A 16,763-nucleotide genomic window follows, 5' to 3' on the forward strand; every position below is an offset into this window, starting at 1 on the left:
GAGGAAACATGTATTTACACTCTGTACTGAGTACATTGTGCACTGAACACCTCTGTATTCAACTCACACTTAATAGGTACATATTATATAATTGTCTGAATGTGTCTTAAGAAACATTCTATTGTTGGCAGTACTTAGGATGTTTCCAGCTTTCTCCTACCATGAACATGATTTCTCTGAATAATATGTACACATGTAAATATATGTATATACAAAACTTTGTTGCACTGTTTTATAATTATTTTTTTTAAGATTTTTATTTATTTATTTGATGCAGAGAGAAATCACAAGCAGGCAGAGAGAGAGGAAGGGAAGCAGGCTCCCTGCTGAGCAGAGAGCCCGACGCAGGGCTCTATCCCAGAACCCTGAGACCATGACCCGAGCCGAAGGCAGAGGCTTTAACCCACTGAGCCACCCAGGCGCCCATATAATTATTTTCTTAACATAAATTCCTAGACCTGAGGTTGCTGAGTCAAACATTTCTGGAGTCCTTGCTTTGTGCTGTAATGTTTTAAGTACGAATATATAGACTATAGCTATAATTAATTAGTGCAGCATCCAGATCAAAATGAAAGTACTGCCAATATATTCAGTCTAACTACAGGGATGATAAGAAATTGGAACACATTAAGGAAAAGTCACCAGGGATAGAAAGATGTCTACAAACTTTGTCATAGTAGAAGTCTTTCAGATTATAAAAGACATGAATTTCTTCAAATACTTGACTAAGATATGCATATGTGAAACAAAAAGAAATCAGTCTCTATTGCTCCAGTAGATAGAGATGGGGACAGAGCTACCAAAGATGGACATTCTTTGTTCTGAATTGGAAAGAACGTTCTAATATCTAGTGCAGTTCATCAGTTGAATAGCTCCCTTGTAAAAAACCAAGTTCACAGTTACTAAACAACCGTCTGTTCTTTTTTTTTTTCTTTTTAAGATTTTATTTATTTATTTGACAGAGAGAGATCACAAGTAGGCAGAGAGGCAGGCAGAGAGTGAGAGAGGGAAGCAGGCCCCCCACTGAGCAGAGAGCCCCATGCGGGACTCGATCCCAGGACCCTGAGATCATGACCCGAGCCGAAGGCAGCGGCTCAACCCACTGAGCCACCCAGGTGTCCCCCAACCGTCTGTTCTTGATGGTGTGGGAGATAATCCTGAGTGAGTATACAGTGAGTTTGATGGTCTCTGAAGTCCCATTCAACTATAAAATGGTTTAACTCTAAGAATAGCTGGAACACCTGTCACTTATCATTTTATTCATTCCCTATTGTTTATAGTTTCTACTGATCTCAGGCATTTTGCTAACAGTATATATTAGAATATAGGTGTTTTTTCAGGAGTATAGAACAGATCATATAGGTTAATAAAGGCAAGCAATATAGATAACATACTGGATAATTCAAATGATTTATTTGGCTATGGAACTTGACCTATATACAAATGCAGTAAGATGCTCATTTCTTTGTGTATTCAATTTCATGTGAGTAAAAAAGGGAAATAAGTCTTCAAAAATAATTCAGAAGAATGAAGAATTCATTTAAAAATAATTGGGATTTGATTATGATTTGTATTTGGGGTTTTTTTTTTTAGCTTTTTTTCTTTTTACTAAAAATACTGTTTAATAGCCCTCTGATTCTTTGTTATACTGGGATGTGTTTTCCCAATTTCATTTTGTTTTTACCTGGTGTAGCATTCACAAGTGAGTAATTTTTTTTTTTTTTAATAGGTCATCACATGTATTCAGGAGATTGCACAGGGGTGATTGTTGTTTGGAATACCTATGTCAAAGTCAATGATGTGCAACATTCAGTGCGCCACTGGAGTGTAAATAAGGTATATAAGATCATATTTAATACATGAGATTTAATTTTACAAATTAGAAAAAAAATTGAACCACATGACTTTAGAAATAAGACATCAGGACATTCTTTCTCTCTTCTCAAAAAAATATTTTCTCAGGCCCTACAAAGTCAGTTATCATTGATTAATTGTCTAGTCTTCCTGATGGCTAAGTGATGATATAGCAGCTTAGTGAAAATTTGCGTTTTGGCCAAACTTTACTTCCTTATCTTTGAACTCTTAATTTGTGATATGACTTCACTGATCCATTACTGGAATTATGCTAAATGAGGCCCATGTTATATTACCACCTATAAGTAATAACTTATATTTTCTGCTGTTCATTTCTTTTTTTTTTTGACCCCCGGAACATCACTCTAAAAATAGTGTGTTCAATGTTTTGTTAACAGTATTATTTTTCACAATTATGTAATCAAAAGTATGTAATTATGACTAGGGTCTATCATTTACTCACAATAATTGTTTTCACTTGAGTTTTGCCAAGTAGGCAGAAACAGCTGATCTTTCATTTTTGGAATAGAGTGTTTTTAAGGTACCTGGTGTATTAAACAGTTTATTGGTGCATATTCAGTATTTTTAATTAAAAGTATAAAATAAATTTTTAAACCTGGGTTTGTTTTATATAAGTTGATACAGTTTTTCTTATATGCTATATTTTGTTCTTCAGTGTTTTGTTTTTCTAACAGTTGTCCTCATTTGAAAAAAAGACACTCTAAGTGAAAAAGAATTTTTATGAACTTGAGTTAAATCTGTTGAATCTATCAGTTCTATTTTAAAAACTTTATTTTTAGTCATTTTCATCTAGTCTATAGAATTAATGATTGATGGCTTGGGATTCATGTGGTAGCCTAATTTTACACACTTTAAAAAGAACTTTCTAATTACTTATATACCTAAGGGATTGACAAGTTTCCAAAGGCATCTTTTCCAATAAGTTGAGTATACAGTGCAGAGTCTACTATATGTGTTAAAAAATCATGTTTCTTTACCTCACTATAATAACTAAAAGGCAAATTTACCTTCAAAATCTGCAGCCTGGTAGTCCAAAATAAAAAGTTAGAAAATGAGCTGAAATATCTTTTGGTAGCTAATTCCCTAGGACAAACTGTAGATTTCTTACTTGGTTCTCTTTAGCCATCAGTGTGAGAAATGCTAAATTATACTCATCTGTCCCTTAAGATGACATGTCCATGTGCTGTGGCACACACTCCGTGGTACAGGACATGAGTGTTGGAACTAAGGCTTTTTTTGTTTGAGTGTGAATATGATAAGGAAAAAAATATAGAAGAGATCATTAACAGATACTACAAATGCTAAATCTGGTGGCATTTTTGTCGAATACATGCCCAACACTGAACTTGTTAGACAGTTTTGTGTTTTTTTTATTTTGCACACTTGCATCTGTGTAAGTGTTGCTCAGACCCCCAGCAGTGCATCCCCACCCCCAGGCTGTTGTAGTTCAGTCACTGCACCCCCCATCTGTGCTGTCAGTATTTGACTTCTGTAACAGCTAACAGCAGGCCTTCCTGTGGCCAGTGCGGTAGTGGGGCTTAGCTGCCAAGACTCAGATTGTAGCAGTTTGTCTCCCACCTCTGCTGGTGCCAAACCATCTCCGAAGAGGAGACCCTCTAGAGAAGGAGACAAAACATACTAGGTCCTCGAAGGAGGAGAAGGCTAATTTAGGATTCTGCCTGGGGCTTAAAGCAGACTTGCTTTGGCATCTCTGGACTTCTGTCTAAACAGTTTGCATTTACGGTCTTTTTTCTTTTTTCTAGTAATCCACTCAAGAAGGACCTTTAGTAATTTTAGTAATTTTTCCTATGTAAGATTCATCCAGGCAGATTTTCCTTCAGTATGTAGGTCTTTCTTGACATCATTTGTCAGACACCTCCTGTAGCTACCTTAAGTAACTACCAAAAAAAAAAAAAAATTCCTAAAGGCCAAGGTGCACTTAAGATTCAACTCCACCTGTGACCCACGGCGTCACAGGTGGAGTTGAAGGCATTGCTTCTGGAGCTGTAATGGCCATTAATACTGCTTTACAAGAGGTGCTGGAGAACATCTTCACCCATGATGGCCTAGCACATGTAGTTTGACGAGCTGTCAGTCTTAGACAAGGGCCAAGCCCATCTTTGTGTCCTTGAATCCAACTCTGATGAGGTTTATGTCAAGTTGGTGGAGGCCCCTTGTGCTGAACACCAAATCAACCTAATTAAGGTTGATAACAACAAGAAGCTAGGGGACTGGGTAGGCCCTCTGGGAAACTGACAGGTAGGAAACCCCATCAAGTCATTGGTTGCAGTTGTGTGGGCATTAAGGACTGTGGCAAAGTCTCAGGCCAAGGATGTCATCGACAAGGATGAATATTTCAAATGCAAGAAATGAACAAATAAAAAATTTGATTCTTGGGGCGCCTGGGTAGCTCAGTAGGTTAAAGCCTCTGCCTTCAGCTCAGGTCATGATCCCAGGGTCCGGGGATCCAGCCCTGCATCGGGCTCTCTGCTCAGCAGGGAGCCTGCTTCCGCGCCCCCCGCCCCCCTCCCCCCCCCCCGCCTGCCTCTCTGCCTGCTTGTGATCTCTGTCTGTCAAATAAATAAATAAAATCTTAAAAAAAAGATTTGATTCTTGTTCCTCAAAAAAAAAAAAAAAGCCACAAACCTAAAATTACAATCTCAATGAAATGATCTTGGAATATGATGCCAGTCACATACCTTTTTTAGGACAAAGTACAAGTAAGTGCATGAAGAAGTAATCTCAGACTGAAACAGAACTTGAAAGTTAATTCTGTACTAACTCTTGAAGTCATAAAAATTAGAAGCTTTTCTTATATGATGGTAAGCAAAAAAATACAAAGTTAGAAGTTGTGATTTAGAAAGTGCTTATTTGGGAATATATCACAAAAATGTTAATTAAATGTAGCTATATATATGTATATACATACATATATATACACACACACAATCAGCTTTATTTTCAACCTATAAATGAAGTTATTGGGATTCCTTTTGCTAATGATTTTAAAGAATCCTTTAAATTGCAGTCAAAAATGACTGACTTAAAATAATTTTGTGCTCTAAAAATGGGCTTCATATTAGACAAACTGTACAATGATAATATTTTATAATCTTTTTAAATCTTTTTAGGAAATTAAAGAGAGTGAGTTTAAGGGTATTCCTGTAAGTTATTTGGAGGTTCACCCCAATGGAAAACGATTGTTAATCCATACCAAAGACAGTACTTTGAGAATTATGGATCTCCGAATGTAAGTATATTTCTATATTGACAGGTTAAGCACTCATAGAATAAGAAATGAGTTAATTCATACTTATAAAATACAGCTGTGGTTCTCATATACACAGTTTTTCCCCTCAGAAGACATCTTACATTGTTTAGAGGCATTTTTGAATGTTAGAATTTAGTGGATAGAGACCAGAGATACTGCTAAGCAGCCTACAGTTTATAAGACAGTCCCCCACAACAAAGAATTTTCTGGCTCAAAATGTAAACTGTTCTGAAGCTGAAATGTAGTCAGTTGCTTTTTGTTGTCACAATTTAAAAAAAAAAAAAAAAGAGGAAGCCTCTGCCTTACAATATCTTTTATCTCTCTTACAATACTGCTATAGCATAGTACTATGCAATAATATAACAGAATGACACAGCTTTTGATTAATATATCCTTGTTTTTCCTATTTTGTGTTATTCCTAAATAAGGAAAGGAAATTTCCTTAATGTAAAAAGTGGAAGCAGAATGCTAGAAAAGCCAGCATAGTTTTCCAGTGTGCTTTTGTTTTGTTGTTAAGTGTACCAATAAAACAAATGAGAACTCTAGTTTTATTAGATTTCATGATTGTGTTTAGAAAGAAAAATGTAATGTATACTAGTTTATTCTGCAACATTCTTTTAGGGCTAACTCTTAAGGCTTTTGTTTATGTAGAGCTGTTCAGGATACTGGCATCAGTGCTGTGAGAGAATGATTGGCAGAGTAGTTCATCAGGAGTTTATAATCTAGTTACAATACCTCCAAAATAACATAAAACATTTAATTAGGCTAAATTGTGAGATCTTCTAGGAATGGGATCTGCCTTATTCTTCTTTTATACATGTACCCATGTCATGCTTGAGAGATAGCGAGTACTTGATATGTATTATTTTAATAACTATAAATACTTAATAAAAGGGTTTTATCTTTCATGGCAGATAAAGGTAAGGATGGCAGTACTATAGTCTTCTGTTAAAGGCTCTGTAGAGATGCTGGCCTTTGAACTCAATATAAAGGATGGATAGAATTTAGAGAAGGTAGAAGTTGGTCGGGGGGACGGAAAACATGAAAAACCTGGAATAAAATTCAGAGGTAGAATAATAGAAGTTGTGATCCAGTCAGGGTGAGTAAGTCTGCAGGAACATTAATTTCTAGATAGTGCTGAGAAAGAATGTTTTTAGAAATAGAGATTAGTGCCAGGTTTTAAAAGGCCAGGCGTAAAGAATTTGGTTATTCCCTTTTCAACTAGTGTATAGTATTCAGCTTAGACTTCTGCTTGGGCTCTAGAGGCAAGCTGCTTAGTGTCAAATAACACCTTTTCCATCCCTGACCAACTGATGAACCATTCTGAGCCTCTCCTCCTCACTCAAATGGGGGAAAAATATACCATACTCATAAGAGTTTCGTGGGGAGTAAATAAGTTTACACATGTAAAGTATGGCAAGGACTCCAGAAACTTTTCAGCCAGTAACCTCAGGTCTGGGAATTTATGTGGAAATAATGATAAAACAGTTAAAAAATACATATACATAAGATTGTACATAGAAATCATGTTCATGGTAAGGGAAAGCTAGAAACATCCTAACTGTTGTCCCATAGTAGAAGAATTCTTAGGGTATGTTTAGACAGTGATATATACCTACTAAAATGGATACATAATCTATATTTTCTGACAAAAAGTGTTGTTATTCATGATTTATTGTTAAATGAAAAAAACATATAATGGGACACTGTATGTAATGCCCTCTCTGTAAATAGTACAGATAATAGTACTTACCTGGCATGTAGTGAGCACTAAAATAATGTTAGCTGTTGGGGCACCTAAGTGGTTGGTTAAGCATCTGCCTTCGGCTCAGATCATGATCCCAGAGTCCTGGAATTGAGCCATGCATTAGGCTCCCTGCTCAGTGGGGAGCCTGCTTCTACCTCTCCCTCTGTGGTTCCCCCTGCTTGTGCTCTTTCTCAAATAAATAAAATCTTAAGAAAAAATGTTAGCTATTATTCACAAATAAAATAATCTAGAAGATTATATACCATATTTAATAGAGGATTTAATAATATTTTTGTCTAATATTCCTGCAAGGATCCAACTATCTGTTGTGTAATTTCAAAAATTTATCACATGGGAAAAATACAAGAATATAAAAATCTTATACATCTTTAAGTAACCAACTCAAATGCTACTTCCATAACGTAGGCTCTCTCTTCATAGCTAGAAATAATCATTTTGGGGACTCCTGGGTGGCTCAGTCGGTTAAGCATCTGCCTTCAGCTCAGGTCTGGGTGACCATGGCACTCCCTGCTCAGTGGGGAGTCAGCTTCTTCCTCTCCTTCTGCCCCCACCCCCGGCTCATGCTCTTGATCTCTCTCTCAAATAAATAAAATCTTTTTAGAAAAGAAAGAAAGAATCACTTTTATCCAAATCATTTTGTTTTCTTGTGGCACTTTCTACTTCCAATTTCCGTTTTATATTGATGGATTCCTTCTCTCTCCTAAATTATAAACTTCCTGAGCTCTGGGACTCTCTCTTCTTTGTTCTTCATCCATCGTAGAATGTCTATCATGTAACAGGTTCTTGAAAAATTGTTTGTTAAATGCAAAAGAAGTATTTAAAAGAAAAGGTGGTTTTTTTTTTTCTTAAAGATTTTATTTATTTATTTGACAGACAGAGATCACAGGTAGGCAGAGAGGCAAGCAGAGAGAGAGGAGGAAGCAGGCTCCCCGCTGAGCAGAGAGCCCGATGCAGGGCTCGATCCCAGGACCCTGGGATCATGACCTGAGCCGAAGGCAGAGGCTTTAACCCACTGAGCCACCCAGGCGCCCCAGAAAAGGGTTTTTTTAACTACCTGTCTTTTCAGTGGGTAAGATAGGTTACATTTGTGAAATCTTTTTTGTTTGTAGATTAGCAGCAAGGAAATTTGTAGGTGCAGCAAATTACCGGGAAAAGATTCATAGTACTTTGACACCATGTGGGACTTTTCTCTTTGCTGGAAGTGAGGATGGTATAGTATATGTCTGGAACCCAGAAACAGGTAAATATTTTATTGATCTTAAAACATTTTTAGGTTTGTTTTTATTTTTGAAGAAGTGGGGAAACTATCATTTTATGGAATAATTTCAAGAAAATTCTGATTTCAGGTTCTCAATTATGTTTTTCAAGATGGGAGAGCCGATAGTGGGACTCAGCTGTAGTCTAAATCTATATTAGATTCTGTCTTTATTGTTTCGATATCTTCATGGATTTGGATTTTGCATTATAATTCAAGGTTTATTCTTTCCTTCCCTATAATAAGGTATTAGCAATCTTAAGTATTTTTTATTGTGGTTGACATACGATATTATGTTAGTTTCAGATATACAACAAACATAATGATCCAACAGTTATATACATTACAAAATGCTCCCGGTTATAAGTGTAGTTACTATGTGTCACCATACAAAGTTATTTTACAGTATTATTGACCATATTCCCTGTGCTCTGTAAGAGAAGTACTTAAGATTGTAATGCAAAATTCAGAATATTTATAACCTGAATTTGGAATGTAAATGGGTATACAAATGGCTAAATATCTGTAATGTATTTTTTATTAGAAGTAATTATATTCCTGTCAAAGTTTTGGTGTCTGAAATTTAATAGCAATTTATCTGGAGTGCCTGACTGGCTCAGTTGATAGAGCTTGCCAGTTTTGATCCTTGGAATCATAAGTTTGAGCCTCATATTGCATATAGGGATTACTTAAAAGTAAAATCATTAAAAAGAAAAACAAAAGTTACCTCAATTACTGTACTTCATGCTTTTCCAATACAGTAAGTATATCAGGAAGTTTATTTGTACCTCACCTTTGCTTTTCAAAAGAAAAGTTAAAGCCACATAAACATTTTTAATATCTTTAGTCAATAGTATTTGGTTCACTGTGTTAATTTTCTTCATTTTTTTTCCTTAAGTTTTTCATCTAAATTCCAGTTAGTTAACACACAGGGTAAATATTAGTTTCAGCTGCAGAATTTAGTGACTCATCACTTCATGTACAACACCCATCACAGCACATGCCCTCCTTAATCACACATTCTCCATCTTTCCTTTAAGCATTTTTGACTAGTTGTTTCTCTTGGAGGTTTTTCTCTTACTGTGTTTTGATGCTCTAACATCAGTTTGGAAGTGTTAAATCTCTTTTCTCCTTCAACAAATTGATCTTGGTTGTTTGCTTTTTGAATTCCAGTTCTCATAGGTTCCGCAGACCTCTGCTATAGGCCTCTTTTAGCCCATTGATAATTATGTCTATCTTTAAAGCAGGTAGTACCTCAGTCTCTGGAAAAAAAGAAATAGAAAAATGAATTCTCCACCAAACCTCCCTCAACCAGTGTCTTCAGGTTAAGGCCCTCAGTTCCTCCCAGAGTTCTCTGTGAGTTCTTTGTTATTAGCTGGCATTTGCTCAGCCGTCAGATCTCAGAGTCAGGTACTTCCCTCCTGCTAAGCTTTTTTTTTTTTTTTCTGTGCCTTGAAAATCTCATTGAAGAGTTAGGATGAGAATTAGAGGAGGTCCAATAGGATGAAAAATAATTAATATAAGAATTACTCGATTATTTTTAAGTAATCAAGGTCTTCATGTATATAATGTGAGCTTTGTTATTATTTACTGTGTTTTTAGTTATTTACGGAATAATCTTCTAATGAGAGAGATTTGAGGTAGTACAAATTACTGCATGTCTTTTCTTATTTAGGAGAACAAGTAGCAGTGTATTCTGACCTGCCATTCAAATCACCCATTCGAGACATTTCTTATCACCCACTTGAAAATATGGTTGCATTTTGTGCATTTGGGCAGAATGAGCCAATTCTTCTGTATATTTATGATTTCCATGGTAAGTTCAATGCTGATAAGAAAAGAATATTTTAAGTAACCTTTCCTTTTAGTCTGAACCAGGAATCATGAGCTTTGTGAAAACTGTCAACCTTTGTATTAATAAAGCTCCCTTGAATATATTTTAAGACACATATTAAATAGATTATATTATTATGTGTTACAACATTTTATTTTTCCATAAGCACTATTATTATGGATTTGAAATATCAGCAAAGGTATACATAAATGGTTGTGTCTTTTTGTTGGAATCACAGAAAGGTAATCATCACTTTATTTCTAACTTTAAACAAATACAATTCACCTAAAAATTATTTGAGAATGTGTTAACTAAATTTAAAAGGTAAACAACATTTGGGACCTTTAATGTGCTCAGCTGAATGTTTAGTTTCCTACTCCTTGTTTTTGTTTTTCCCTAAAGCACAAGGTTGTAATCTATAGTTTTAAGAATTTCTTAGCTTAGGGGCACCTGGGTGGCTCAGTGGGTTAAAGCCTCTGCCTTTGGCTGAGGTCATGATCTCAGGGTCCTGGGATCAAGCCCCACATCGGGTTCTCTGCTTAGCAGGGACCCTGCTTCCTCCTCTCTCTCTGCCTGCCCCTCTGCCTCATTGTGATCTCTCTCTGTCAAATAAATAAATAAAATCTTTAAAAAAAAAAAAAAGAATTTCTTAGCTTAAAAAAGAAGGTAAAACATCAAATATCAGTGAAAATAAGATCTGGAATTAGAAATTTAATGTCTTTTTCTACTCTAAAATTACACTATTCTGTCTTTCTGAGAAAAAAATAAGGATATGACCTGGGCACATTTTTCAGGAATAAAATGGTATTTTTAGAATTATTTGGATTTATGCTATTTTCATACATTTCCTTAACTTCTGTCCTGAAATTAGGATTTCATTGTTCTGCACTGTATTTACTCATAGTACTGTCACTCCCAAAATTGCAGTTTGATTTTCTTTACATATTAAATCTTGTTCAAAAGTAAACAGCCATCATTAGTCTCTTATTTAGGATGTCATGTATCATCATTCAGTTTTTCTGCTAAGCTAGGCAGGCTTACATACAATATCTTAAATGCATAAATATACAATTACATACCAATATATAATGTAACATTAACATGGGGTTATTTGGCAGAGAGTCTTAAATTTAAAAGAAATGTGAGTCATTCCACTTATTGCATTAATACAGATATTGGTTAGCAGCTAATTGGTTATTGGTTAATTGTTCTGGTCAATGCTAAATTATTAAGACAGCTAAGTTCTAAACCTGATGTTGTTGATCATTGTATAGATTTTATTATGCTCTTCCAGGCAAATTATATTAGGAAAAAAATATGTAAAATTAAGATTTATTTTGAAAAATTTTTCCTAGAAGAAATAGCTAATTTCTCTAATGCGTATTCAGGCCTGGTGTCTAGTTCAGACAGGCTGAAACAGGCTATCCTTTGTGTGTACTCTCACTCTTCACTTGAAGGAGAGTCACACCTAAGCACCCCATCCTCATCACTGGGCCTGGTATACAGAAGCAGGCCGCATGGTTATTTCCTCAGAACCTTTAGAACTTTCACAACAGTTGCCATTCAATTCCTAATGTGCTTTGTAGGCTTTTGAAATTTTCACAAAGGCAAGTGGAAGTTCCACTCTTTATCTTTCTTTTTTCACTATTATTTTCTGTCTTTGATCCATCATCAGGTTAGCCCAGTTGGGTTTGCCAGTTTGGTTTTTAGACCGTAGGCATTTAGACCAAGAAGTCCTTTCTAGAAACATAAGTAGAAAGAGCAAAGCATTTTTAGGAGTTCGGAAGCAGAGGTTTTAGGTTCAGTTCTGTTTCTGTGTAGCTTGTGCACGCCTCTTGCCTTCCTGAAGCTCCATTTCCTCATCTACTAAGTGGCACCGATACTGTCCACACCTGTGCTACCCCGGAGAGCCATTTGTGAGGATAATGTGAGGCAGAGACTGTGAAAGTACTTTGTAAATTGATAAGGACTGCAATAAAGGAAAAAGGTAAAATGTGTTGTTATCATGCTCATTTAACCCATATATACTTGACTTTATGGGAACTGAGGTTTTAATATGCTGATAAGTTCCTCTGTATGAAAGGGAATTGGAAAAAGTGTTTTCCCTCTCTTTTATTCATTCTCTTGGCAGCCCTTTTTAAAAAAATTATGATTAGAATGTTTACCTTTCTGGGTCAGTTGTATTAGAAAATAAATGCATGAAGTTAAGGACATTATATCTATACTGTATTACTGTAGAAAAGGAAAGAATTTCAAGTGTTTCAGAAATTAAAATGTTCAAATAATACACATGAAATTAAAATTATTTTGTGCCATGATTTTCTAACACAATTTTCAGTGTACCCACACCTTTACAAACAAAACTCAAAATGTTTCAACACATTTTCCTAACTCTTTGCTGCCTATTTTTAAAATGAGGAAGCTTAGGAAGAAGTTACATAATCCCAAGCAATCCAAGATTTAGCACAGTTCTTGTGAATAGTATGTAGTCATAAGAAAAAAAAAAGTTGTTTTAGACTCTAAAGTGTTTTAGTCATTAAAAGCAAGCCATAATCTTCAAGTCAATAGTATTTAGATTTTTCATTAAAGCCTACAATATTTATCATTAACCTGTTACAGCTTTGCCTTATATTTTACTTATTTTTAATGCAGGAATATTTTCCCCACACTTTCTTGGCTGAAAATAAAGTTTACATGTATCTTTACAGAAATGTTTTTAGTGGCATAAAATTTGAAAGATGTAGAACAGTTACATGATTTTTAAATAGTATTTATCAGAGCTGCTCATACATATAGGTATTTTTCAAGGAAAATGGAGCAAACTCTTTTTTTTTTTTTCTTTTTTTGTAAGTTAAATAAGCTGCGAATGAGACCACAGTGGTAGCTAAATGTATCATCTATCTTTCAGTTCTAGCAAAATCTGTGAAGAGTCAGCAAGCGTCTTTCCCTGTTAAGCATGTGTTCAGGTTGTGGTCTTTTGGGTCTTTCATTCTACTGACTTTTTGCTTTTTTTGGTAAGAAATACAATTTTTACTTTCAGAAGGCAGTTTTATTTGCCTGATGCTGAAAGGGTTAATCATCTAGTAATACAAAATTTAGTCACAGAGTACCACAAACAATGTACTTTTAGGATTCCCATAATAACAGAGTGCTAGTCAGAAGAAACGACTTCTGCTGAATTAAATTTATGAAGCTAGACTTTAGCAGTTAATGTTCTGTTATTAATATTTGTCTACCTCCATCTCTAGGATCCTGTTCTACATGTAGTGATAATCATAACTAATACTTTCAAAGCACTTACTTTGTTCCTGGTACTGTTTTAAGCACTTTATATCTATTTACTTCATTTTTCACAATAATCTTAAGACATAGGTCCTATAATTATCCTCATTTTACATGAGCCAGGACTTGAATCCATACAGTCTGGATTTGGAGACTGTGCTCTTATTTGCTACACTAACCTGCCTTTTTAGCAAATTTCCTGAAATATTAGCTTTTAATTTTCTTTTTTTTTTTTTTTTTTTTTTTTTTTCTTGCCGCCCCCCGCCCCCGCCCAGCGGGCCCGGCCCGGGCGTCAGCTTTTAATTTTCTAATAAGCAAAAAATTTTTTCCCTGCAAAACCATTTGCTTTATGCCTTTCTGTGATTTCTTTGTATTATTTGTACTTTGAAGGCAACAGAGATGAAGGCTTATTCATCTTTCTGTTATCAGTACCTAGCCTGAATACTGACACACAATGAATATACATATAGTAGGATCGAGTGCTAATTTGGGAAGTTCTCAGAATTGATAATCCCAGGTGATGAGCCTAATTTTCCACTAGGTGGCAGTCTCTTCTCTGAATCAATGTTAACTCTCCCTTACTTGGTCATAGTATCTTGGGCAAGACAAATCTTTATTGAGCATCTACTGTGTGCCAAGTTGAGCAGGACTGTAAAATCCAGAAATCAGACCCAGATTACCCTGCTCTTTTCCAGTCTTTTATGCTTCCCAAGTAGTTGAGTAAACCTCTGGAAGAATTTTAGTTACACTGAACAGCAATCTCCACCACTGACCCTGGATGTCATTTTATTTGAAAAATTCATACTCATTAATGACCACCTACACTGTTGTTGTTGATAGCTTTATTTTTCACACTGTGACATACTGTATTCAAGGTAATGAAGATAATGAAGGTAATGAATACCTTTATGTTCCTATAAAAATTTTGTTACAGGGGTGCCTGGGTGGCTCAGTGGGTTAAGCCTCTGCCTTGGGCTCAGGTCATGATCTCAGGGTCCTGGGATTGAGCCCCACATCTGGCTCTCTGCTCAGCAGTGAGCCTGCTTCCCCCTCTCTCTGCCTGCCTCTCTGCCTACTTGTGATCTCCCTCTCTCTCTCTCTGTCAAATAAATAGATAAAATCTTTTTAAAAAAATTTTTTGTTACATAACTTGCTCATTGACCAAAAGTCCATGGTGTTTGCAATTCCTAATGTCTAACCTAGTACCTGGTATATTCCTGATGTGCAGTAAGTGTTTGAAGTGAGAATTAGAATCCTATAGAATAGCATTTTCCCCTTATATTTTCTAAAAATATAGAATGAAAGTCATGATCAATGAGTAAATTGGAAGCTAATAATAATAGTGGTAGTAGTAGCAGTTAACATTTATCAAACATTTGCTGTGTGTCCTCTACTCTTATGAGCATTTTTTGTACATCCTTCCATACAGTCCTTTCAAAATCCCGTAAGGTAGATACTATTATTATCCTCATTTTCAGATGATGAAACTGAGGTACAGGGAGAATGAAGTAATTTACATTAGGTCACACATTTGATAAAGTTTACTCAGCTGACTGAGTCCAGAGCCCATACTCTTAAAACACTAAACTACTTAGTCTTTGCATTTCCTATTTCATGAAGTAATTTATTTTTTTTTAAGATTTTATTTATTTATTTGACAGAGAGAGATCACAAGCAGGCAGAGAGGCAGGCAGAGAGAGAGGAGGAAGCAGGCTCCCCGCCAAGCAGAGAGCCCAATGCAGGGCTCGATCCCAGGACCCTAGGATCATGACCCGAGCCAAAGGCAGAAGCTTTAACCCACTGAGCCACCCAGGCGCCCCATCATGAAGTAATTTAATTAAAAGGGTAGCCAGATACTCCTATGATGAAGTGTATTGTTTGTTTTCAATTTTTTTTTTAATTTATTTATTTGACAGACAGAGATCACAAGTAGGCAGAGAGGCAGGCAGAGAGAGGAAGGGAAACAGGCTGAGCAGAGAGCCTGATGTGGGGCTTGATCCCAGGACCCTGAGATCATGACCTGAGCCGAAGGCAGCGGCTTAACCCACTGAGCCACCCAGGCGCCCCTGTTTTCAATTTTAATATTCAGGAGGAGCCCTTAAGACTAAATGGAAACTTTGGTTATTTTAATATTATTAATAGTTCAGTCTTCTACAAATGTGGAGGTTAATTATAATGCCTTAAGTAATTATATTTTCAGTATAATCCAAAATATGAATTATCTTTATTATGTAGCATTCAGTTTTAATAGAGCCAACTTTATTAATATTTTTGGAACAAGATAATGTCTGATTGAAATTAATTTAGTATGCATAGTTGTCTATATAATTTCATAGTGTTCTTAAAGTACTAATGATGAATGATTCAAAGACACACTCAGTTGCTACCAATTCTCATACTTGCATAAGATTATACAGTAACATACATAATTGATTATAGGTCATAGTTTAAGTATCTATTTTTAGCCTAGTAGAAGAATTAAGAGATAGAACTGCCATATTTGAAGACGTGCTTAAGCTACCTATTTCTTGGTTGTATCCTGAAGTCTGTATTTTAATATTCTCCACATAATGGATATTTTTATTTCAAAGGCTGTGTCGTTCAAGGAATCAGTACAAATCAAAAACTGGCATTGAACATAAACCAAAGCCCTGAATTCCTCATCCAGGGTTTTTTGTTGTTGTTGTTGTTAATGCTTACATTCGTGCTTTTTAAAGCACACCAAGAAGAAAGAGCAGTACAGTGCAAAATAGTGTGTCGGGAAAGGCTGGAGTAGGAGATAACTCTGGAGTAGAAGTTAACTCACTGGTAGACAAAGTGCCATCACTTTCTCTTTGACTCTGGTCAAGTAACAGCATTTTTGCATCTGTTTTTTAATCTGTAAAATCAAAATACCTGTCCTATTTTATCTCAGTGTTTCATCAAAGGCAGAAATGAAACTAAAGCATGGTGTGGAGCGGGGATACACTAAGAGCTCCTGAGCCAGGCTGCAGTCGAGGAATCCTAGCTGGTTTCTGTAGCTGTGCACACATCACACAGTGCTGCCGAATAGCATTATGGGTGAGGAGTGATTGTTAATGGAGTAGGAAATCAACAGAAGGACAATAGCATGTACTTCAGGGATTTAGAGATAGTTTATTATATTTTGGTGTTCACCTAACAGATTTGCTGAATGATGGTAGATGCTCTTGCTTTTTGGTTGGCTTTGAGACATGAATCTGTTACACTTTCTTGTTAAAAGACTTTGCCAAGAAGTACAAAATAACTAACAGGCCCTGAATATACCCGGGCTACTAGAGTCGAAGTGTTACTCAGTAGAAATTCTCTGATCAATCAACACAGTTTCTTAAGATTAGCTGAAGTAGGAACAAGTCAGGCCCCGTAAAATACAGTTTAAAAAAGAAAAAGTTTTAAGCACTTCGGCGTTCTTGTCTTAGTCCATTCTGACAGCTGTAACAGAATACCAGAGACTTCATGG

The 16,763-nt window shown here is 35.8% G+C and overlaps 1 protein-coding gene and 1 pseudogene across 7 annotated transcripts in view; both read left to right on the forward strand.

The window, feature by feature from the left end:
• Positions 1-16,763, forward strand: part of AHI1 (Abelson helper integration site 1) — a 209,126-nt gene that overhangs the window by 52,860 nt on the left and 139,503 nt on the right. For all 7 annotated transcript variants that reach the window (XR_006602343.1, XM_013063988.2, XM_045066330.1 and 4 more), the window contains 4 exons: positions 1,730-1,836; positions 5,007-5,125; positions 8,024-8,154; positions 9,845-9,985. Coding sequence is in view for 6 of the 7 variants with exons in the window: in XM_013063988.2 (XP_012919442.1) it covers positions 1,730-1,836; positions 5,007-5,125; positions 8,024-8,154; positions 9,845-9,985 (498 nt within the window). In the remaining variant the exon portion in view is untranslated. The remainder of the gene's footprint in view (positions 1-1,729; positions 1,837-5,006; positions 5,126-8,023; positions 8,155-9,844; positions 9,986-16,763) is intronic.
• Positions 2,123-4,248, forward strand: LOC106006723 (annotated as a pseudogene).

The sequence above is a fragment of the Mustela putorius genome, unplaced genomic scaffold (assembly GCF_011764305.1).
Source record: "Mustela putorius furo isolate JIRA1106 unplaced genomic scaffold, ASM1176430v1.1 tig00003863_pilon_pilon_pilon, whole genome shotgun sequence".
In the NCBI taxonomy this organism is placed as follows: domain Eukaryota; kingdom Metazoa; phylum Chordata; class Mammalia; order Carnivora; family Mustelidae; genus Mustela; species Mustela putorius.